Genomic DNA, 25,913 nt, shown 5'->3' with positions numbered 1-25,913 from the left:
TTCAAATCTTTTTGGTCCATGTAGCTGGTTGGTACCATTTCAGTGTTTGAATTTACTGAGGCTCTTTTTGTGGCCTAGGATATGATCTATTCTTGAAAATGTTCCATGTGCACTTGAGAAGAATGTGTATCCTGCTGCTTTTGGGTGTAAGGTTCTGTAGATGTCTGTTAGGTCCATCTGTTCTAATGTGTTGTTCAGTGAGTGCCTCTGTGTCCTTACTTATGTTCTGTTTGGTAGGTCTGTCCTTTGGAGTGAGTGGTGTGTTGGAAATCTCCTAGAATGAATGCATTGTATTCTATTTACCCTTTTAATTCTGTTAGTATTTGTTTCACATATGTAGGTGCTCCTGTGTTTGGTGCATTGATGTTTAGAATGGTTATATCCTCTAGTTTGATCAACCCCTTTATCATTATGTAATATCTTTGTCTCTTGTGACTTTCTTTGTTTTGAAGTCTATTTTGTCTGTTAGAAGTACTCCAACATGTGCTGTGTTCTCCCTATTAGTTGTCTGAAATCTCTTTTTCCATCCCTTCACTTTTAGTCTGTATGCCTTTGGTTTTGAAGTGAGTTTCTTGTAGGCAGCATATAGTTGCATCTTGTTTTTTTTTCCATTCAGTGACTCTGTCTTTTGATTGGTGCATTCAGACCATATACATATAGGGTGATTATAATATGTACTTATTGCCATTGCCAGCTTTAGGTTTGTGGATTCCAAAGCTTCAAGTTCCAGGGGTTTTGTTCTTTCCAAAAGTTCTTACTATCCAGGAGTCTAATGTAACTCACTTAGTATGCTATTGCAAACACAATGTAAGGGTTCTTTTTTTTCCCCCTTCTTTTCTTCTTCCTCCATTCTTTATATATTAGGTATCATATTCTTTACTCTTTGTCTATCCCTTTTTATTACCTCTGGTGACAGCTATTTAACCTTAGGAACTCTTCCATCTATAGCAGTTCCTCTAAAATACACTGTAGAAATGGTTTGTGGGAGCTAAATTCTCTCAGCTTTTGCTTATCTGGGAATTGTTTAATCCCTCCTTCAAATTTAAATGATAATCTTACCGGATAGAGTATTCTTGGTTCAAGGCCCTTCTGCTTCATTGCATTAAATATATCATGCCACTCCCTTCTGGCCTCTAAGGTTTCTGCTAAGAAGTCTGATGATAACCTGATGGATTATTTCTCTCCCTGGCAGATTTTAATAGTCTGCCCTCATCCTTCATCTTTGCCATTGTAATTATTATATGTTTTGGTATTGTCCTCCTTGGGTCCCTTGTGTTGGGAGGTCTGTGCACCTCTATGGCCTGAGAGACTATCTCCTTCCCCATATTGGGGAAGTTTTCAGCAAATACTTCCTCAAAGACACTTTCTATCCCTTTTTCTCTCTCTTCTTCTTCTGGTACCCCTATAATACAAATATTGTTCCTTTTTGATTGGTCACACAGTTCTCTTAGTATTCTTTCATTCCTAGAGATCCTTTTTTTCTCTCTGTGCTTCAGCTTCTTTATATTCCTCTTCTCTAATTTCTATTTCATTTATCATCTCCTCCACTGAATCTAATCTGCTTTTAATACCCTCCATTGTGTTCTTCAACAATTGGATTTCCATCCTAAATTCATTCCTGAGTTCTTGAATATTTTTCTGTACCTTCAGGAACATGTTTATTGTTTTTATTTTGAAATCTCTATTAGGAAGATTTATTAGTTCAGTTTCATTCTATCCTTTTTCTGATGTTGAGATTTTGCTTTGAACCCAGATTCCTTTGACCTTTCATATTTGTATGTGGTGCCCTCTAATGCCCAGAAACTCTACTCTCTGGAGCTGGTCAGCCCCTGGAGCAATGTCGGGGGTTGCAGGGGGGTGGTGCTGGTGCCTGTGGGGAGGAAAGAGCAGTGTCCTTCGTCCTGGCTGCTATGCCTGTCTCCACTGCCATAACCAGTGGGCCAAGCACACACGTGTAAGCCTCTATGCTTTGCATTTGTGGCTGCTTTAGGCGGGGCTGTCCTCTGGCTGGCTGGATGCCAGGGCAGTGTTTGCCGGTTTGCAAGCCAGGTACGGGTTGGCCTCAAGGAATCTGCAGCAGGCTGCATATCATGGTGGGGGGCCTTGGAGCTGCGTAGCCCGCCAGGGGGCTGGAGCACCTGAAGATAGTGAAAGTCCCCAACCTGTTGGGCAGCGTGCACCTGGACAATTTTGTCTACCTGTCCTTTCTCCTGAGCAGTAAGCTCTGTGCAACCTTGCCCCTTTAGCTGCTCTCTTGGATTTGGGAAGTCTCTCAGAGTGCCCACCCAGATCAGCTGGATATGAATCCCTGTTTTCCACAAGAAGCTGGAATCTCAATCTCTCCAGGTATTCCGCCTGTCTTAGCTTTCCAACCCCACTGATCACCAGAGCACCACGCAATGCAGGTTCGTGCTCCGAGAGCACATCTCCAGGGCTAGGTGTTCAGCAGTCCCAGGCTTCCACTCCCTCCCTGCTCTGTCTCTCTTCTTCCTGCTGGTAAGCTGTGGTGGGGGAAGGGCTTGGGTCCTGCCAGTTTACAGCTTTGGTACATTACCCTGTTCTGTGAGGTCTCTTCTTTCCTCTAGGTTTATGTAGTCTGGCACAGCCTTCTTTCCTATTGCTCTTTCAGGATTGGTTGTATTAATTATATTTTCATATTATATGTGGTTTTAGGAGGTCTCTGTCTTACCTCTCACCTTGCCATCTTTAATCCTCCCTGCTCATGCAGTTTTGATGTGCATTTTGAGACTGAAGGGATTTCCACTAGCCCTTTGTGTAAAGGGTATTGACAGTCCTACAACATTTGTACATGGGTTGTCCAGCTGTGACAGGCTGGGTTGCCTCTAGGTTCTCTTAATAAGACTAAATTCTGAGTGAAGAAGCCATGCTTAACTTTGACTGTTGCCTCTGGTAGAACATTCACATTTTGCTGGTATAATTCTAGCTCTGCCTAGAGCTTCTAATTATTCTAAGAAATTAAGAGTCTGTAATTTTGATGAACAACATCTATAGCCCTGAGAACCTTCAAATTATCTGAAAATGGGGAAGTGAATTATTTCTTTGTCTCTTGAAATGATAGGTATATCCTGATCAGCAAGCCTATCGTATGGACAGAAAGATTAAGAATGCAGTTCCTTGAAGGTTTTCGATCTTTTTTGAAGATTCTTACCTGTATGCAGGTATGATAGTTCTGTACATCAGTAAGATAAATTTATTTTTAAAAACGTAATTCCAGTCTCTTTTTTTTAAGCAAATTATGGGTTTTATTTGAGGAAAAATATATTTAGCAAAGTAGAAATAAAATTTAAACACTGCCTCACTGGTCCTACTTTCACTGGTCCTGCTTTAATAGACCTTTTTATATACTTTAATTAACCCCTGCTATCATTATTAATGTTTATTGAATGCTTACTTTATGATACTGTATTAAGAACTCTGCATGCATTATTTCTTTTGAGCCTCATAGCAATCTTAGGATGTAGTTATTATTATCTCCATTTTACATATAAATGAATTAAAGCCTAGAAATAATTTGACCAGGATCACACAGCTATAGAGTGACAGAGCTGAGCGTTGAACCCATGCCTTCTGACTTAATATAACAGCCATGTTAAAAAGCTATGCATATATGAATATCAATCTTGACACTTTTATATTTTGCCAGTAGATCAACAAAGAAAGAAGATCCATATATGTATGTTAACCATCCTTTTCTTGCAGGGAATGGAAGAAATCAGAAGACAGGTCGGTCAGCACATAGAAGTGGATCCTGACTGGGAGGCTGCCATTGCTATACAGATGCAACTGAAGAATATTTTACTCATGTTCCAGGAATGGTGTGCTTGTGACGTAAGTAAAATTTGTCAGCTTCTCAAGAGCTCTAATGGTTATTAATGGCATAGTTTTATATTGTAACTTTCTTGATGTAAAGTTTTATTATTTAAGTAGTTTCTTATATATTTGAATTTATTTAAATTTAGGAGTAAAATCCAATTTTTTACACTTAATTAGAAAATGTGCCCAAAGATAGTTAATCTTTGGAAATTGTGTGATTTAATCAAGTAATACATTTATTTATTTATTCCCTTGTATTTGAATATCAATGATATGAAAATTAGGACCACATAAACCTTAATATTCCAAAATGGAGAAGTGTGGATATTTTTTCAATCAAGAGCTTTGTTATGTGTGTTAAACCATTAAGAGAATAAATTTTAAAATATAGAACTAAGGTATTTCCTTAAGCAATTTTAGACCATAACCATCTTTAAACACACCCCTGCCTCAGGTTCCATTTTTGGAAAGATGACTTCATTTATTTCTGTCCTGAGAAAACTGACATTGTCTGAGTCAAATTGTTTCATCCTCCTCAGTTTCTCTGCTCATCTTTCTATAGCCTATTCACTGACTAAGCATCTCTGTATCATCACTATCGGTCTTCTTTTCATCTCTTTCTTTGTAAAACTACTGACTCTGCGTACTCTTTTGGTTCCAATCTATATTACTTCCTGGAGTTTGCTTCCTCGATTTTCTCCTCTGGTACATCCCACTCTTCCATTCATCTGCCTATTTTGAAAAGTATTTCAAAGGATCTCTTTAGTAACCAAATTCAGAGGTCTCTTCTAAGTTCCCATCTTACTTAAAAAATGTCTATAGCATTGTATTCTGTTGAGTATCTTAATCTTTTTGAAACTTTCTTTCCCTCTGATTTTCACAAACTCCTTTATTCTCATATTTCTATTTTTGATGACCCATTTCAGTCAGTCATTGCTTTTTTCCCAATTCTTTCTGCCTATGAAATGAGACATTCACTAATACTCTCTTCTCTTTCCCACAGACCTTTTATTCTTACCAACTCAATTAAAACTTCATAGATGACTCTACCAAACCATAGTCATTTTAGTTTGTGTGCTAGATGTTTCTGCTTAGATGTTACACTTATATTTCAAATTCAGAATATATTAAATTGATTTGTTATCATTTCCTTTTGCTTCCAACTAGCATTTTCTTTTCTTGACTTCTTGTTCTATTAAATGACACACTAATGACACATTCATCCATACAGGAAATCTCAGAGCCATTGCATTCTGTATATTAGATATTAACAGATTTTTGACGGGTTGGGGAGTTCTGTTTTCACATAAGATTGGGATATGCTAGGTTGAACAAAATCAAACGGGAGTCTTTTTTAAGCTACTGAACTTCTCAAGCCCTTTAATCAATGTGCTCATTTCTAAGAGGGAATATTCTCAAAATGTATATGACTGGAGAATTCCTTTTTTAAGATAAAATTAGTGGAAGAAATACTATCTTAAGAAATGACTTTTGACTCCTTTCTCCATGCTATACTTACCCAGATTTGAATCTTCCTTACCTAAATTTATTTTATAACCCTTACTTATTTCCTATGAGTTCAATCTTTTTGGCCCAAACTGCCCCCACCCTTGCTGCGACCCTTATCTTCTACACTTAACTTTGTAGTAATCTTCCTGTTGGTTTCCTTGTCTCTTGACACCTGTTAATTCTTCTTAAAGCAGTGCACTGACTACTTTATTACTCTTCAGATACTGTCAGTGTATTCACATGCTGAAGCCAAGGCATATTTAGTTTGATTGCTCATTAATTCCATGCATAAACCCTTTATCTAGATTCTGTTCTTCTCCATTGTCTGAACAAGAGTTGTACTTCCCCTTATTTCTGTTTATTCTGTATCTCTGCTAGCAATACCACCATCTCCTCATCTTTTCCCTGAACTTAAATTCTGCAGTCTTTTAGACCCTACTCAAAAGATGCTTTCGCAAATTTTTTTTTTGCCCTCATCATAATTAGTTTGTACCATTTACAAGATACTTAGAGATTTTTACTTTGTGTTTGTGTCTGTGTATCTGTCTCTGTCTTACATTACCTGTTAGCTTGTAGATTCTGTGGAGGTAGCCCTAGCATACATAGAATAATTCTTGAATGATATTTATTGAATTGATATTGGTTGAATGATTTGGCAATGTAGATAACATCAATTTATTTGCATTTTTATTTTCCTTTCAGGAAGAGCTTTTACTGGTTGCTTATAAGGAATGTCACAAAGCTGTGATGAGGTGCAGTACGAATTTCATGTCTAATAGCAAGACAGTAGTGCAGTTGTGTGGTCATACTTTAGAAACTAAGTCCTACAGAGTATCTGAAGATCTTATAAGTATACATCTGCCACTCTCTAGGACTCTTGCTGGTGAGTGTTTTTTGCATATTTTTATTAGCTTTGTTTTGTAGACGCAGAGTAGTAGAAACATTTCTACATTTGTTCTATGCTTAGTAAGTACAGACATACTCAGATCACATACTTCATTTAAGAGCTGTTACTATCACTATCTTTCAAAGAGCTGTCTCCAGAATATCTAAGGATGCTTGTTTACCTGGGCCTTTTGTTAGCTGAGTCATCTATGGATCCTTGTAGTACATACTTAAGGACTAACTTGGTAACTCGTCTCCCACCCAAATAAAAATAGAGTAAAATCTTGTTGCTGATTGTTAACGCCTTTCTTTGCCTGATTGCATCTTTGATTTGTCTGTGGCACTGTTGCTTTCACCACTAAAAGAACAAAATCATAGATTTTTCTTTAAACATTCTTTGATTTACATTTCCATTTAAATCAGCCTTGTCAAGTTTTTTTTTTTAACAACTTAATGGGAGTATATATATTTTTAATTGTGGTAAAATACACATAATGTAAAATTTACCATTTTAGCTGAAAGGAAAGGAGCGACACACAGCAGCAATTCACTGGAGAATTTCGCTTTATTAGGGAAAGGTGCTGGGTTATATAGGAAGGGGTATGGGGTGATTGTGGTGTTACTTCTACGGGGCTGGTGGCTATTGGCTAGGTGCTGGGATTGGGAGGGGGGCGAGAGGTGATTGGGCTTCAGGTGGTGCCGGCGGGAACTGAGGACCCCCGAAGAGAAGCCGGAAATTCGCCATCTTACTGGTGGGGGCCCTTCATTAGCTATTTTTGAACATATAATTGAAGGGCATTCACATTGTTGTGCAACCATCACCTTCATCTATCTCCAGATTTTTCTTCATTTTCCCAAATTGAAATTCTGTAACCATTCAACGTAACTCCTCATTCCCACCTGCAGGCCCTGGCAATCACCATTCTATTTTCTGTCTCTGATGGGACTACTCTAGGTACTTCATATAAGTGAAATCATACACATATTCTTTTAGATCTGGCTAATTTCTCAAAGTATAATGTCTCACCGTTTATCTATATTGTAGCATGTGTGAGTTTCCTTCCTTTTCAAGGCTGAATAATATTCCATAGTAGGTATAAACTACATTTTTTTATCCATTTATCCATCAATGAGTGCTTGCGTTGTTTCCACCTTTTGGCTCTTGTGAAAAATGTTGCTATGGACATGAGTGTACAAATACCTGTTTGAGAACTTGTATTCAATTCTTTGGGGTATACACCCTTAAGTGGCATTACTAGACTGTGAGATAATTCTACTTTATAATTTTTTAAGAAGCTGCTGTATGTTTTCATAGCAACTACGCCATGTACTTTCCCACTGACAGTGCACAAATATTCCAAATTCTCCACATCCTCATTGACATTTGTTATTTCCTGTTTTTTTAACTGTCCTAATGAGTGAGAGGTGGTATCTTCTTAGTGGTTAGTGATATTGAGCATCTTTTCCTGTGCTTATTGGCCATGTGTATATCTTTTTTTTTAGAGAAATGTCTGTTGAAGTTCTTCGTCAATTTTTTTTTTTTTTGAGAGGGCATCTTTCATATTTATTGATCAAATGGTTGTTAACAACAATAAAATTCTGTATAGGGGAGTCAATGCTCAATGCACAATCATTAATCCACCCCCAGCCTAATTCTCGTCAGTCTCCAATCTTCTGAAGCATAACGAACAAGTTCTTACATGGTGAACAAATTCTTACCTAGTGAATAAGTTCTTACATGGTGAACAGTACAAGGGCAGTCATCACAGAAACTTTTGGTTTTGATCACACATTATGAACTATAAACAATCAGGTCAAATATGAATATTCGTTTGATTTTTATACTTGATTTATATGTGGATCCCACATTTCTCCCTTTATTATTATTATTTTTTTTATTTTTAATAAAATGCTGAAGTGGTAGGTAGATGCAAGATAAAGGTAGAAAACATAGTTTAGTGTTGTAAGAGAGCAAATGTAGATGATCAGGTGTTTGCCTGTAGACTATGTGTTAATCCAAGCTACACAAGGACATTAAAACATCCACGATGCAGAAGATTTCTCTCAAAACAGGGGGGGTGAGGTTCTAAGCCTCACCACTGTTGATCCCCAATTTCTCACCTGATGGCCCCCCTGCGACTGTGCCTGTCTTAGGTTGTTCCTTTGTCAATTTTTAAGTCAGATTTTGTCACTGTTGAGTTGTAGAAATTCTTTATATGTTTGGCTTATGAGATATGTGATTTGCAAGTATTTTCTCCCAATCTGTGGGTTGTTTTTTCACCCGATTGACAGTGTCCTTAGATACACAAAGGGTTTTAATTTTGATGTAATCTAATTTATTTTTTCTTTGGTTGCCTGTGCTTTTGGTCTCATATCCAAAAAATTATTATCAAGTCAGATGTCATGAAGTCTTTTCCCTATGTTTTCTTCTAAGAGTTTTATACTTTTGGCTACTATTTTTAGGTCTTTGATTCACTTTTAGTTAACTTGTATGTATGGTATAATTGATGTGATTATATGTTACTTCTATTCTTATAAGAAGAAATAGATTAGTTTTCATTTCTTTTGATGCTCTGTTAAGAGCAAAATTATTATATCTTGAGATGCAGCATATTAAATTACATGATGTATAAGCACCCCTTGCACAGTGTGGGATATGTTAGTGATGTTGTGTTTCAAAATTAGAAATCCAAGCCTTGCATTCCAAGGTGTCATTTCTAAACTCAATAAATGTATATTTAAATCTCACAAGTTTCCAAACTTGAAGAGTTAACTGAGAAACAAATTAGCTGGGTTTATTGCTTTTTTATTTTTCTCCTTTTTTTTAAAACTTTAGGTCTTCATGTGCGTTTAAGCAGGCTGGGTGCTGTTTCAAGATTGCATGAATTTGTGCCTTTTGTAAGTAACTTTATTTAAAGTGTTGATTTACTTATATCCTGCTTGTATCCCAAACCTCAGTTGATGAGTGGGAAGAAGAAGAATATTTTGAAACCCACCTGAATAATTCCCATTTAGTAATATAAGTCTGTATATAGTATATTGAAATCTGAGCTTGGGAGTTGGAGTCATCTGGTTCAAACCTTTCCCACTTTACAGATGAGAGAACTGAGGAATATATAGTGCCATAACTTTGAGACACATCCAAGCCCTCTAAGATATAATGAAATTGACCTCACTCTGTTTTAGGAGGACTTTCAAGTAGAGGTACTAGTGGAATATCCTTTGCGTTGTCTGGTATTGGTTGCCCAGGTTGTTGCTGAGATGTGGCGAAGAAATGGGCTCTCTCTTATTAGCCAGGTATGACAAGGCCTGTCATTCACATTTATGAATGTGTTCATTTTCTGATTGTTTTTTCATTTGTATAATTTTACCTTGTATCCCAGGTTTTGCTGAGTATTTAATTTCCATTCTCTTATAATAATTCAGAAATAGAAGTCCTGTATAGATATTTCTCCTTTTATCCTGTTTAGTGGATAGATAAGGTAAAAGCCAGTAGGACCACCAGAAACCTGCCCTTTAACATAGGCGTTTCTGAAGATTACCTTACTTGGTGACCTGTAATCTTCCTACCATCTGTCTTAATGGAAGGTCACCTTGCAATTTTTCCTTCTGTTCTAGATCAAATAAGAAGGGATTGGGAAACAGGACTTGTAAAGATACCACTTGGGAGAAAAATGATGTTATGATTGATGTTAGAAATTGGTTTACTTTTATTGAAGTGGGTATTTTAAGTTAAAGAAAAAACAATTCTTTTGTTATGCATGTTGAAAATAATTACTAATAAAGAGCATTTTTAACTCAAGTGTTTTCATGCCGTATTTCACTTTATCCTCAAAATTATCTTAAAATGATTCACATATTTATAACAAGTTTTTTTATTGAAGTATAATTGAGATACAATACCCTTTTAGTCTCAGGTGTACATTAATGATTTTTTGATATTTTTATACATTATGAAGTGATGCCCATGAAAGTCTAGTTATCTATCGTCTGTCACCATATAATTTTTACAATATATTATTGACTGTATTCTCTATGCTATACATTACAACCCCATGACTTATTTATTTTATAATTAGAAGTTTATACCTCCTAATCCTCTTGACCTGTTTTGTGTGCCCACAAATAGGTAACCATTTGTTTCTTGTATCTGTGAGTCTGTTTCTGTTTTGTTTTGTTTGTTCATGCGTTTTGTTTTTAGATTCCACATATAAGTGAAGTATTTATTTGTTTTTCTCTGTTGGACTTATTTCACTTAGCATAATACCATCTAGGCCCATCCATTTGTCACAAATGGCAAGATTTCATTCTTTTAAATGGCTGAGCAATATTCCATTGTATATATATACATATATTACATCTTATTTATCCATTCATCAATTAATTGATTTAGGTTGCTTCCATATCTTGCCTATTGTAAATTATGCTACAATAAACATAGGGGTACATTTATCTTTTTGAATTGGTGTTTTTGTTTTCTTTGGGTAAACACCTAGAAGTAGAACTGCTGGATTGTATCATAGTTCTATTTTTAAGTTTCTAAGGAACCTCTATACTGTTTCTTGTAGTGGCTTAACTAATTTAAATTCCTACCAACAGTGCACAACGGTTTTCTTTTCTTCATGTCTGTGCCTTTTTGATAATAGCCAGTCTGAGACTATTATAGGTATAAGGAGATATGGTAGCACATTGTGGTTTTGATTTGCATTTCCCTGGTAATTAGTGATTGCAACTTTTTTACCACTAAGGAGTTCTTAGGGTTTCTAGTTTAGAGAAAATTTTAAGAATAGTTTTTGTTGAGACTTCTGTTTGAAATAAAGTAATTTTTTTAGCTTCTGTTCTACCTTTTATTTTATAGGTGTTTTATTACCAGGATGTTAAGTGCAGAGAAGAAATGTATGATAAAGATATCATCATGCTTCAGGTACCCATTTAAATTACTTTTGATATTTATGTCTTTACCTTCCTTCATAGGTTCCTTGTAAAAAAAAGAGAAGGTGGATTATAATTATTTTTAACCTTGTGTACATTTTTACTATTGTCAAAATTGAATACAGTATCATAGAAATGGAAGGGATTACTACATTATCTTCTGCAGACTTTATAATTTTTCTGACAGTCCTATTAGTGACAAAATATTTATCCACTTAATACATGAGAACTGTGTTGCTGGATTTCTTTTACAGGTTGGAGCATCTTTAATGGATCCCAACAAGTTTTTGTTACTTATACTTCAGAGGTATGAACTTGCTGATGCTTTTAACAAGACCATTTCCACAAAAGACCAGGTAAGTAACAGAGACTGTTATGTGAATTAATTCCAAAGAAAATATTGAAGTTAAAAATTTTGATCATATTTAAGATTTTTATTTCTTTATAACTCCAAAAATCATATATGTACATAACACGCATATATATATATCTGCATATATGTGCATATACTCTTTTTACTCTGCAAAAATTTAAATACATAGATTAACAAAAAGGAGACGAAAAATCATATAAAACACTGCCTTCTAGAAATATCATAAAGTTTTGCTGTCTTGTTTGTGCTATTTTGTAATTTGCTTCCTGAGCTTAGAAAAATACTGTGATAGGTTTTTCTTGTCACTAAATAAATGCACAACTACATCATCGTTTTTTTACATCATAATTTTTAAAGGCTGTATAGTATTGGGCTATATGAGCACATCGTACATTAGTCCCCTATTGCTGAAGAGGGTTTTTTTTTAGTTTTTGATTTTATAAACTATTTTTCTGTACCTTAAGGTTTAAACACTTGCCTCACTATTTTATTAAGATAAATTCTTAGAAATGGATTTGCTGTTGAAAATAGTGTGCTTTTCCTTAAGACTATTAATATATATTGTCAAATTGCTCTCAGAAAAGCTACTCCAATTTAAGCTCTCTGTAGCAGTGTGTACATCTGTAATGGCACTGGTACTTTTATATTTGTTGATCTGATAGGTGAAAGAGGGTATGTCATTTGTATACTTATAGTTCTTTATCAGTTAATTTGACATGTTTTCATGATTATTGGCCTTTTTTTCCTATTTAATAGTGAATTATCTGTTCCTGTCCTTCACTCTTTTTGTTCTTATAAAAGTTCCTTATTTAGTAAGGATATTAATTCTTCATTTCCTGTATTTGTTACATTTTTCACAGTTTATAATTTGTCTCATGGAGTTTTGTCACATCTTCAGTGTTTTAATATTTGATACCAGCTTATACATAGAGTAGCTCTTGACTGTTTTGAATTTATGAATCACATCATTTTATTCTTTCAAATTAGAAGTCACATGCAAAGGATCAAAGAATGAGATATGAAATTCAAAGCTAATTTTTAATCATTTTATATTCAGTGAAAATGAATACCTAGTTTACTGCAGTGCTTAAATAAGAGGTGTATTAGGAAATGGTACTGTCACCATAACTGTTTGGTGTCTATTTGAAGCCACAGTCTCACCAACCCAGGTAAGAAGGAAACCAGTAATAGAGGAAAAGTTAAAGTTTAGAATTAATTTCTTGACCTAAGGTTACATGGGGAATAATGATAATGAAAACAATAATATTTAGTAATTGTTACTGAGTTCTTATTATATGCTGGGTATTATGAATCTTGTTAAATTTGATATCAAAAAAGAGAATTATTCACCTCATAATTCTGTTGCTCTGGTCTGGTAGAAAATACTGGACTAGATGGACCATGAGTCTGATACAGAACTGTATATTTTATGGAAGCAGTTAGTTCTTACGTAACTAATTTGTTCTTTTTGAATTGATTTTATAGGATTTGATTAAACAATACAATACATTAATAGAAGAAATGCTTCAAGTCCTCATCTATATTGTGGGTAAGATTAAAATATGTTTTGAAGCAGAACCTGGGTTGTTTTTTAGAGAAAACATTAATAAGAATTGTTACTTATCATTTTACTCTTTTCCCAAATACAGCATAAAATATTAGAGATTAATGTTACTAGTATGATTGATATGTTTAGAAACCTACTTTTAAGAAAGAACAGCTAGTACATCTTTATTTTTCAGTACCTCATTTGTAATTGTTCAGACTTGTTTATAAAGGTCTGAAATATAATTATCCTAGTTAAAAATGTAGATGAAAAGTACCTATTCATTGAGTGCTAAAAATTTTACATAAATATGAAGCTTCAGTATAACAAAGGCCTAAGTAAAACATCTTTTCATTGTGTCTCTATTAAATCACCTTGTGCAAATATTGGCCATACTTTTATTTTTGTATATTCTGTATTATAGTCTTCTGTTGATTTTACCAGCTAAGTGAAAGTTCTTGACTTCTCATTCTGGCTCTTGTTTCAGTCACTGCTTTGTATTAATAGTTCCTAGTGAGGATTCTAGATTAGCTAAATCTGGAAACACGGGTTCCTTTTACTTGTTTGTCAGAGAGGTGGTTGCTGAACTAGCTGCTTGTCTTAGCAGGAAGTGTGGTAAGCTTTCGTTGCTAATTGAGATATAACTCCTCCTGTTCAGAATATACCATTGGACACTAAAGAAAAAATAGTTAAATTAAAAATGTATTAAAGACTTTTAAGTTGATGATATAACTCAAGATGAAAAAACTAAAGACTTTTGTTTGTTCTTGAAATACTGTATGAAGACTTTCTAATACTGTACTTTATATTTGCTGTTCTATATTTTTACCATTTTATTGCTACTATTGTTTTGCTGTTATTGTGTTTACCCAAATTTATTAGGTTTTTCCTTAATCATATTAACCATGATTTTTAGTTAATACTTGCTGTATTCCTGAAAGTAAGTCTATTACTTTCAAGAGTCAACATTAAAAAAAAATTACATATAGAAAATTTCTGGTTTTATAAGAGAAAACATTATGAAGTAGAAAAAGATTCAAATTAGAAATCAGAAGATCTAGTCTTGGTCTTGCTATCAGCTACTAAGACCATGCCATTTACTTTCTTTGGGCCTCAAATTCCTGATTTTTAAAATGTGAAGGCAAGCTACATGATCTCTATGGTTCCTTCTAGCACTGAACTTCTAGGGAATACTGTTTTTGGCAAAACACAATTTGTTTTACAAATGTAAAGAGAAATGGGTCTCTTGGAAATGAACTCATTTAACAAAAAAGGCATAGTTTGGATAATTTGTAGAATTTGTCACATCTCTTAGGCAAAGAATCCCTGTCTTTGTAATAAGATAGGACTTTGTACATGTGTTATAGTATTGAAGATCAGTGGTGACAGAAGGTCTTCTTGAGGTAATGGGAATTAGATGCAGTTGACACCAATGAAATCCTCATAATCAATTTAGCTATGTTCTCTCTTCATTTGGCAGTTTATTGAGATGAAAAATGAAAACATGGTATGTGGGCAACAGCAATCATTCCTGATACATATTTCTGTTTTGTCATTTAGCCCATACAGACATTTTTTAAAAGCATTTTGTTTTTCAGTTTTTACTTTGTTCTTTCTTAAATAATAAGTAGAGACAAAATTGAGGAAAATCTTGAAAGAAAAGCTACTGGTCAATGATTGCCACTGCTCATTCAATGCTATCTGCCTTATTTTCTGGATTAGAGACACATGCTAATTTAATTGAGGGGCCTTGTCAATAATGTGTGTTGTGTGTGTGTGTGTGTGTGTGTGTGTGCGCGTGCGTGCGTGCATGCATGCATGCATGTGTAAGACCTATGTTCTTCAGATCTTTTTGTTTTTCTTCCTTTGTTTTTCGGCAGATAAGACTTGTTCAGATTCAGGGACTGTCCAAATAATTTTTGGTCCCTCTCTCATAGACTTAATTTAATGCAATGTTCTGTGTATAAGTGCTCCTAATGGGAAGACATTTAAAAAGAAAGCAATTAATTGTTTTACTTTTTTTTTGCATTGTTTGTATTAGGAGAGCGTTATGTACCTGGTGTGGGAAATGTGACCAAAGAAGAGGTCACAATGAGAGAAATCATTCACTTGCTTTGTATTGAACCTATGCCACACAGTGCCATTGCCAAAAATTTACCTGAGAATGTAAGTCCAATTTTGGTTTTCACTCTATTCAACTCAAGATAGGATAGTTTTTTTTTTTCTTCAATTGGAAACTATTCTAAAGTTTTAGGAAAATTTTTTCAGTGAATTTTGCAGATATAAAACTATTGCCATTCACTCTTTAGTGGTATAAATTTTAATTCTGGCCTTGAGGCATTGAGAACCATTTTAGAAAAGCATTCTATTTAGAAAACATTGTAGAGCAAGAAACTCCATGACTTTGACTTTTTATGTACTTTAAAGTAAGGCTTCTCTAGAGGAAGAGGGGGCTCCCTGAAATACTGAGACTGTTTGGGTGATGTGTTAGTCTGGATCTTCTGAGAAGCAAATGTAAAGATAAAACATTTAAGATTTTATTAGGAACAATGCCTATGAGAGAAGGCAATGCTGCAAAAGCTGAGGGAGCCATCAGACTGTGATGCAAAGTCTGACTCCAGGTGAAAGAAAGAGGGAAGGTCAGTTAGATAGAAGCATCCTAGGCTGCTGGCTAGTCTGGTCAAGGAGTGATGCCTTCCCACATCTCTCAGAATGAACCTGCATTAGCATTTCTATTCCCTCTAATTGGAGGTCTACAGAGTACAATACTCGTGGCCACCACAGGTGATATTTCTGCTTTTGTACATAATGGTAATGGAGTAATAGTACTAAAGATTCTGGGTCTCATATTTTTCCCCCTGAGATTTAATTATGAGTTAGAACAATGATTCTTAAAAGAGAGTTAGGCTTATTTGTACCATCAAGGCTTTCCAGGGAAGTAGCATAGAGATGAGCTTTTCCTATTGGTAATTTCCCCCCAGATTATTTGTATCTTTTTCTAGTTTCACTATTAACTGATTCTCAAACTGTAACTATTTGGCATTTCACCTTCTTAATTTTTGCATATCCATCTGCTAATTTTATAATTATTAATATATTTTAAGTCACATTTGTCCTTATCTTTCTAAGCAATAATATCATTAAATAGTAGGATTTGCATTCTAAATTTTTTTCTTAGTACATATTAAAATAAGTGAATAACTATTCAAAATCTGAAAAAATATGTAACAGTGTGCCACCTAAAATAATTTTATATACCCCCAGTGATAGCCATACGATGCTTTGAAAAGAAAGTCAGGGAATGCCCTAACTTTTTATTGCTAACCCCAAGCACATTTTTTTAAAGGAGGCTAACTTTCTTAAATTTTACAAGACAATAAGTATCTTTTAGCTTATTTTAGTATATTGATGAGGCCCTTATCCTGATTTTAAATGACTACATAAAGTAATAATATTCCTTGTTCAAGGAAAAGTTCAAGCCAGTCAGAAAATTGAGGAAGCCAGAATACATTTGGATAGTCACATATGTGTTTTGCAATAGATCCCATTTATTTTGTTAACCTTGGTTTTAGGAATTAACACAGCATAGGCATACACTTAAGTGATGTGGGTAATACACATACTACATAAAGAAAAGCTCCTTTTCTTTGAACTTACTGGGTGAGTGTGCGTGTGTGTTCGTGTATGTGTATATATGTACACATATATGAGGGCAAATTTAGATTAAATCTCTTCTTTAAGCAGTTATACACTCATCTTATCTCTGTTAAGAAATTGGTCTCTTAAAGCTAATTGGTTTTAGACCTAATTTTTTATATCAGAAGTTGATCTTGTTTTATTATTTACAAAATAATTCAGCAATGCTGTTTAAATGTATGTCGTTTCATAGTAAGAGAAGAAAAAGTCATTACATGAAGGTAAAAATGACAAATACATTGTTTTAACAGGAAAATAATGAAACTGGTTTAGAGAATGTCATTAACAAAGTGGCCACATTTAAGTAAGTACTAATATTTCTGTTTATTCTGAGTAGTAGACCAATCTTTGTTTTCCTACTTTTTACACTTTTTAGAAGCTCTGAAGTTCTTGTGTCACGTCCTAAGGACAAGAATAAAGATTAGAAAGGGTGAGAATAAGGGCATACAGTAGGTATTTTACATGTTTGTTACAAAATGAGTATTTTTGGCAGGTGAATGAGAAATGTCCATTTGTGGTATTAGATGACTTAGATAGGACAAAAACAAAGAAGCCTTTCTGATAGTCTGTTTCCCATTGATTTTAAACCATGATTTCATTTTTTCCCTGAACTTCAATTTTATATTATAATTTTAGACTTTTCTCTGGTAAGAGTAAAATATTTTATTGTCCTTTGATTTTTGAGATATATAAAATGGAAATAGGTTTTTAAGTGGATTAATTCTTGAAATTTAAAAAATTGATACTGTAGTGAATTTCTACTTGTTATAATATTGTATTTATAGATAAATTAATAGTTTCAAAAATTTTTAAGTAGAATATAACTTTCTTATGCTCTATTAATGTTCACTGAAATATGCACTTAAGAATTCAATAGAAAATAAAAACAGTTTTATGTGAACAACAAGTATGGTATGCTCCTTTTTGCCTTGAGCTTTTCCTAATTGTGTTAGATAGAGGACTCGATATATTTTCATATACAGTTTGCTAAGGAGATAATATCTCACCACCATTGTAGATCTGATCTTAGACAATGCTGTGTGCTTTAGTTGAACAGGCAACCTTTAGGCTTCAGAGGCTAAAAAGGAAGCTGTAGGGATTTAAGTAGGGCATGAGATCAGGTCTATATAATGTAAGAAACTTCCTCAAGTTTATTTGAATTTCATAATTAAAAAACATAGCCTAACTGTTATCAGGACTTTGAGCTTACAATGTAGGTATTAATTTTATTATTGGAGTGAAATTTGTCATTTCAGTTTAAGCAAGCTGAGAGATACGATTATGTTTTCTTCCTTTAGATTTTGACTTTTAGATTAATTTTTAGGTTCTTATTTTATCTGTATTCTGTACCTCAAGAACAGTGCAATTCATCTCTGCATTTTCTGTTTAGGAAACCAGGTGTATCAGGTCATGGAGTTTATGAATTGAAAGATGAATCACTGAAAGACTTCAATATATACTTTTATCATTACTCTAAAACACAACATAGCAAGGTAGGAAAAGGATTCTTTTCAGTAAACAAATCTGAATGTTTTAAGCTTTCTAACTCCACAGAGAAATTCCTGGTTTTTCTATACTTTCATACTGGTGTTCTCATTAATAAGGCCATCATCTCACCCAAGGATCAATAATGTTATCTAGTATATAGGCAATATTCAAAATTTCCTAATTATACCAAAAATATCCTTTATAACTGTCTTAGGGGAGGGATAATTCAGTGATCATTCACTTCATTTGGTGTCATGTTTCTGTTGTCTCCTTTAATTTAGGATAATTTTGGCTTTTTGTCTTTCATAACATGGACATTTATGCAGAGTACAAGCTAGTTGTCTTAGAATACCCTACATTCTGGATATGTTTGATTATATTCTCATGATTAGATTCAAGTTAAACATTTTGCGACAAGAATACTGCCTAGATGATAGATTGCATGATATCAATGGGTACATACAATCTATTTGTTGTATTCAAGCTGATGTTAAGTTTGATCACTTAGTTAAGGTGATGTGTGACTTTGTCCTTATTAAACAAATGATTACGAGTGATTACATGTGCGCTGATATAATAGGCACTAGGTAAATATTGCTGGCTGGAAGTAGGGCAACTAAATTCTTGACAAGGGATATTACCCATCTGTTTGTAGTGGTCTTCCCTAGGACAGCTATTTTGTTTCTTGGATGAGGTAGCATTTTTAACACATACTCCAGTATATAAAGTATTTTGGTAGGTTACCTCCTCAAAGTATTCAATTTGTTTCGTGCTTGCCAAGCAGTATATTTAAAGATCGACTTTTTTTTTAATATAGGCCGAACATATGCAGAAGAAAAGGAGAAAACAAGAAAACAAAGATGAAGGTAAAAAGTGAGATTCTGAATTGACTCATTTTGACTGTGTTCTGTGGTTTTATATCAGCAAAGCATTAAGTATTTTGTGTTTTGTTGTTGTTTTTTGAGAATGGGCAACTCATGGAGGTGCAAAAAACCCTTTGTTTCTTGTTCACTTAGTAGGGTATGACCTAGATCAGTAGTGATAGAATTTTAAATTCATAGCAAGTGGATTTTATTTTGGGTGACCGACAGTGACTTATATTTCCCTTGACATTGATGTTTTCATTGCTTTAAATGTAACAAAAATCACATGTTGCTTTGTATGTAATATGAGATTTTGACATTTGCAGCCTATTATATAGGATAACCCAAGTAAAAATGTACCTGTTTATCTTCTGTTATCCATCTCCTATCCCCTACAGCATTACCACCACCACCACCTCCTGAATTCTGCCCTGCTTTCAGCAAAGTTATTAACCTTCTCAATTGTGATATCATGATGTACATTCTCAGGACTATATTTCAACGGGCAGTAGACACAAATTCTAACTTGTGGACTGAAGGGATGCTCCAGATGGTATGTATACCTGAAATATTTTCTCTACCTCAAATATTTTATCTATTTCAGAGTTCTTGGAGGTCTGGAGAAGATACGTAGTCTAATTTTTCTAACTTCCATCAGAACCACAACTGAGAACTGAGCACCTGAGAGCTAGGGTCATTAAAAATTGCTTGGTTGTGGCATAGATTTCCTTAATGACACATTCTGATGCCTTTACTATTCTTACTTTTGGGAACCACTATATTTTTAATAAATAAAATGGCCCACACCTGCTAATAATAAATTGGCATGTTATTACTACATCATAATTTTCTGTATTTCTTATTTCACTTGTATTATGAGGAGGCAGTATAATACAGATTTGAAGACCAACAGGTCTAGGCTTGAATCTTGGGTTACCCCACTTCCTATTTAGGAGCAAAGAACAATTTCTCTGTTCCTAAAATTGATATAAGCGCAATTATTCATAGACTTGTTACGAGAATTAGCTTGTTAAGTAGAAGCAGCTATTTATTCTTGATATTGTTAGAGATAAATCACATAATAATGTCACCTTTGATAACTAACTGGATATTTATTTAGCACCTGCCTAAATTTTCTTTTGGCTATTGGTCTGAAGGCTCTAAATGCTATCATACTATACGTGTATCTCAGTTTTTGTTGCTCAGTTGTTTTGTTATTCCTCAGTGGCAAATACATGAAGTGAAAAATTTCAAACAAAACTTTTGAAATCAAATGCTGTTATATCTCTTGCTGTCTCCCAGTGCTCTTCCTAGGAAATAAGCACTGTTAAAGGTTTATATCTTCTGGAAATCATTCTACGTTAGTACATATAGACCTACCTCATTCTTTATAACTGCATATTCATTGCATGGATATTTTTAATATCTTTAACCAGTCTCCTATTAATAGACATTTAGGTTGTGTTCAGGTCTTGTATGATAAAGAACACTAAAATGAATATCCTTGTACATATATATCTTTGCGTACTTGAATCCACCTATTGTACTAATTCCTAGTACTAGGTCTGTACCTTTACCTTTTTGATATGTACTCTCAAATTGGCCTCCAAAAATGTTACCCCAATTTACTTTCCCATCACCAGTGTGGTGAAAAGTGCCTGCTTTCCATCATATCTGCCAGCTCTGTATTTTCCTAAACTCTAAAATTTTTGCCCTCTAGTAAGTGAAAATAGGCTGATCTTATTTCAGTTCATACTTCTTTAATTTAAATGAGGTTGAACATTTTTTATATGTGTATTTATAATTTTCTCTGAATTGCTTGTTCATAACCTATGCCTATTTTTTACCAATCAGATTGCTTGTTTTTATATCTCTGTTAAAAATAGATCTGCCTGGTTCTAAGAGGAAAGTATGTAGCAGTTCAGGCTTACTTAAGAAAGAAGAACAATCCCAAATGAACAGTTTAAACTCACAATTAATGAAATTAGAGAAAGAAGAACAAATGAGGCCCAAAGTCAGGAGAAGGAAAGACATAATAAAGATCAGAGCAGAAATAAATAAAATTGAGAAGAAAAAAGCAATAGAAAGAATCAGTGAAACCAGGACTTGTTCTTTGAGAAAATTAAACAAAATAGATAAACCCCTAGCCAGCCTTATCAAGAAAAAAAAGAGAGTGTACACACATAAACAGAATCAGAAATGAAAAAGGAAAAATCACAATGGACACCATGGAAATACAAAGAATTATTAGAGAATACTATGAAAAATTATATGCCAATAAATTTTACAACCTAGAAAAATGGACAACTTTCTAGGAAAATACAACCTTGCAAGGCTGACCTAGGAAGAAACAGAAGATCTGAACAGACCAATTACCAGCAATGAAATAGAATTGGGAATCAAAAAACTACCTAAGAACAAAACTCCTGGCCAAATGGCTTCACTGCTGAATTTTATCAAACATTTAAAGAACAGCTAATACCTATCATCCTTAAAGTTTTCCAAAAAGTAGAAGAGGAGGAAATACTTCCAAACTCATTGTATGAGGCCAGCACCACTCTAATACCAAAACCAGGCAAAGACACCACAGAAAAAGAAAATTATGGACAAACATCTCCGATAAACATAGATGCAAAAATCCTCAACAAAAAAACAAATTCGAAATACATCAAAAAATCATCCATCATGATCAAGTGGGATTTATTTTAGGGATGCAAAGATAGTACAATATTCGAAAATCAATCAACATCATACGTCATAGCAACAACAAGACAAAAGTCACATGATTGTCTCAATAGATGCTGAAAAAGCATTTGACAAAACTCAACACGCATTCATGATAAAAACTCAACAAAATGAGTATAGAGGGTGTGGAGAAAGTGAAGGTTCCTATGCCAGGATTCTCACCTGGGCCTGGTTGGCTTGCTTAATACACACGTGTGCGCAAAACATTGTTATTGATCCTATATAAAGAGCTCTGCCCAGTGCTCTGGGCTGCACAGCTGTAAAGCTATAGGAGAGCAGAGACTGGAGTGGTGGCAGCACTGAGAACAGAGACTGAGATGGCTGCAAGGGCAGAGAGGCCCAGAGGCAGGGACTGCCTTGCTGCATGCAGACCTGCTCTGAGTGGATTGGAGTCTAGTTATTGACCTGCCACCATGGGAATAAAGTTGGGTATAAACCTTTTCACCCCAAGAACATTCCACTGTTATTTTTTCAATCTCATTAAGTCAATAGTGAACTTGTTCATGGCTGAAACCCATTGGCAAGACAGAGGGTAAGTACCTCAATATAATAAAGGCCATATGCAACAAACCCACATCCAATATCATACTTAACAGCAAAAAGCTGAAAGCTTTTCCTCTAAGGTTGGGAATAAGACAAGGATGCCCACTTCACCACTTTTATTCAACATAACACTGAGGTCCTAGCCACAGCAATCAGACAATACAAAGAAATAAAAGGCATCCAAATTGGTAAGGAAGAAGTTAAACTGTCACTATTGGCAGATGACATGATATTATACATAGAAAACCCTAAAGATTGCACCAAAAAACTATTAGAACTAATAACTGAATTCAGCAAACTTGCAGGATACAAAACTCATACACTGAAATCTGTTGCATTCCTATATACTAACAATGAATTAGCGGAAAGAGAAATCAGGAAAACAACTCCATTTATAATTGAATCAAAAAGAATAAAATACCTAGGAATAAACCTAGACAAGGAGATGAAAGACCTACACTCTGAAAACTACAAGACACTCATGAGAGACACTAAAGAAGACACCAATAAATGGAAGTACATTCTATGCTCATGGATAGGAAGAATTAATATCATCAAAATGGCCATCCTGCCTAATAAAGCAATCTACAGATTCAATGCAATCCCTATTAAAATACCAACAGCATTCCTCAACAAACTGGAACAAATTGTTCTAAACTTCATATGAAATCACAAAAGACACCAAATAGCCAAAGCAATCCTGAGAAGGAAGAATAAAGCTGGGGGGATTATGCTCCCTGACTTCAAGCTTTACTACAAAGCCATGGTAATCGAGACTATTTGGTACTGGTGCAAGAACAAACCTATAGATCAGTGGAACAGCATAGAGAGCCCAGATATACACCTATGCGTATATGGTCAATAAATATATGATAAAGGAGCCATGAATATACACTGGGGAAAAGATAGCTTCTTCAACAACTGGTGTTAGCAAAATTAGATTGCTATATGTTTAAGAGAATGAAACTGGATTACTGTTTAACCCCATACACCAAAGTAAACTCGAAATGGATTAAAGACTTGAATGTAAGGCATGAAACCATAAAGCTCCTAGAGGGAAACATAGGCAAAAATCTCTTGAATATAAACATGAACAACTTTTTCCTGAAAACATCTCAGGCAAGGGAAACAAAATCAAACATGAACAAATGGGATTACATCAAACTAAAAAGTTTCTGTTCAGCAAACGACACCAACAGCAGTTCAAAAGGCATCATATAGTATGGGAGAATATATTTGTAAATGACTTATCTGATAAGGGGTTAATATCCAAAATGTATAAAAAACTCAAACACCTCAACACTCAAAAAACACATAACACGATTAACAAATGGGTGGAGTATCTGAACAGACACTTCACCAAAGAAGTAATTCAGATGGCCAACAGGTGCATGAAAAGATGCTTCACATCCCTAATCATCGGGAAAATGCAAATTAAAACCACAGTGAGGTATCATCTCACACCAGTTAGGGTGGCCAACATCGAAAAGACTAGGAACAACAAATGCTGGCAAGGATGCAGAGAAAGGGGAACCCTCTTACACTGCTGGTGGGAATGTAAACTAGTTCAACCATTGTGGAAAGCAGTATGGAGGTTCCTCAAAAAGTAAAAATAGAAAGACCATTTGACCCAGGAATTCCACTCCTAGGAATTTACCTGAAGAAAACAAAACCCCCGATTCAAAAAGATATGCACCTCTATATTTATCACAGCAGCCAAGATATGGAAGCAACCTAAGTGTCCATCAGTTGATGAATAGATACAAAAGAAGTGGTACATATACACAATGAAATGTTATTCAGCCATAAAAAGAAAATGAATCCTCCCATTTGCAACAATATGGATGGAGCTAGAGGATTTTATGCTCAGTGAAATAAGCCAGGTGGAGAAAGAGAAGTACCAAATGACTTCACTCATTTGTGGAGCATAAAAACAAAGCAAAACTGAAGAAACAGAACAGCAGCAGACTCACAGACTCCAAGAAGGGACTAGTGGTTACCAAAGGGAAGGGATTGGGAGGGTGATCAGTGAGGGAGGGAGAAGGGGATCAATGGGCACTATAATTCACAATCATAATATAGGTAGTTCACAGGGAAGGCAGTGCAGCACAGAAAAGACAAGTAATGACTCTATAGCATCTTACTGCACTGATAGTGACTGCAGTGGGGTGAGGGATAAGGACTTCATAAAACAGGTGAATGTTGAAACCACAATGCCCATGTGAAACCTTCATAAGATTGTATATCAATGATACTTTAATTATATATATATATATATATATATATATATATCTGCCTGAAGAAGCACAGTTTTAAAGATCTGTTTTCCTCCAGGCATTTCATATTCTGGCTTTGGGCTTACTGGAAGAACAGCAACAGCTTCAAAAAATTCCTGAAGAAGAAGTGACATTTGACTTTTACCATAAGGCTTCACGTATGTTTAGTATCATTTTCAACACAGTTTCAGCCAATTGCCAGTTTGTAATGAAAAGTTTAGATCATAGAGAGTTTTGATTTGTCCATCCTTAATACTTAGAAAATCTGAAATTGTTTAAATCTTTTTCAAACATCTTTAGTTTTTAACTAATATTTTCAACAATACAGATATATTTTTTAATCCCCTATTACAATCTCTTTATTACATGATTCCTCCACTCCCTTTTTCATGGGGATGCATACATTGGTGGTTTAGTTTCATTCCTTGTCTTATTACCAAATACTTGCTACTGCATCAACTATGACATTCACACTACACATCTACAGAAGATATCAATGGTCCTGAATATAAAATGATTGTGGAAATTGAGTAAATGATAACATTCTCATTTTATACTGTTTTCAACTTGGAAGAATAGAATAGGTTTAGATTAGATCTTTATTAAATACTACCTGATTAAGAGTTTTTTCAGAACACGTTCCAGGGACATTGAAACCAATATGAAAAAAGCATCTATTTTCTATTTCCATACTGTATTTTTAGATCCTTGAAGACATCATAAGCCTAAGCAGTTTATGGTTATAAGATTTTCCATTTCCATATTTTGGGAAGCTTTGGTTCATATTAAGCACTTTTACTACAGAGTAAGCCAAGTGGAGGAAAGGTGAGAGACAGATCATTAAGGGTAACTTTCACTTAGCCCCAGTGGCAAGTGTGTAAGAGAGACCTAAAGTAATATAAGTTTTTCAGGTTGTTTAATTGCATACTTAGTACTTCATGTAATTGCATATTCTTCCATTGAAAAAGTAATGTGCCTAAGGAATTGATTGCAAACTTTGGTTATCAATGTGAATGGCATTAATTATAAATTATAATTTATACATAATGAACATATATTTATTTACAATATGCAATTTTTGTGTTTTAAAAAGGATTGGGAAGTTCAGCCATGAATGCTCAGAATATACAAATGCTATTGGAAAAACTCAAAGGAATTCCCCAGTTAGAAGGCCAGAAGGATATGATAACATGGATACTTCAGGTAAACCAGAAAAATAAACT

General features: G+C 34.5%; 1 protein-coding gene across 1 annotated transcript in view; it reads left to right on the top strand.

The window, feature by feature from the left end:
- UBR1 (ubiquitin protein ligase E3 component n-recognin 1) overlaps window positions 1–25,913 on the top strand; it is a 204,117-nt gene that overhangs the window by 106,209 nt on the left and 71,995 nt on the right. Inside the window, exons 13-27 of the mRNA XM_037018909.2 lie at window positions 3,080–3,179; window positions 3,721–3,849; window positions 6,046–6,226; window positions 9,065–9,126; window positions 9,415–9,525; window positions 11,087–11,152; window positions 11,415–11,516; window positions 13,019–13,082; window positions 15,121–15,245; window positions 17,027–17,079; window positions 18,166–18,268; window positions 19,081–19,129; window positions 19,525–19,679; window positions 24,749–24,848; window positions 25,784–25,893. Of these exons, the coding sequence (XP_036874804.2) occupies window positions 3,080–3,179; window positions 3,721–3,849; window positions 6,046–6,226; window positions 9,065–9,126; window positions 9,415–9,525; window positions 11,087–11,152; window positions 11,415–11,516; window positions 13,019–13,082; window positions 15,121–15,245; window positions 17,027–17,079; window positions 18,166–18,268; window positions 19,081–19,129; window positions 19,525–19,679; window positions 24,749–24,848; window positions 25,784–25,893 (1,510 nt within the window). The remainder of the gene's footprint in view (window positions 1–3,079; window positions 3,180–3,720; window positions 3,850–6,045; window positions 6,227–9,064; window positions 9,127–9,414; window positions 9,526–11,086; window positions 11,153–11,414; window positions 11,517–13,018; window positions 13,083–15,120; window positions 15,246–17,026; window positions 17,080–18,165; window positions 18,269–19,080; window positions 19,130–19,524; window positions 19,680–24,748; window positions 24,849–25,783; window positions 25,894–25,913) is intronic.

This window comes from Manis javanica, chromosome 8 (assembly GCF_040802235.1).
Source record: "Manis javanica isolate MJ-LG chromosome 8, MJ_LKY, whole genome shotgun sequence".
Taxonomy (NCBI): domain Eukaryota; kingdom Metazoa; phylum Chordata; class Mammalia; order Pholidota; family Manidae; genus Manis; species Manis javanica.
The sequence above is the reverse complement of the archived record's forward strand: the minus strand, read 5'-3'. Positions and strand labels throughout refer to the sequence as shown.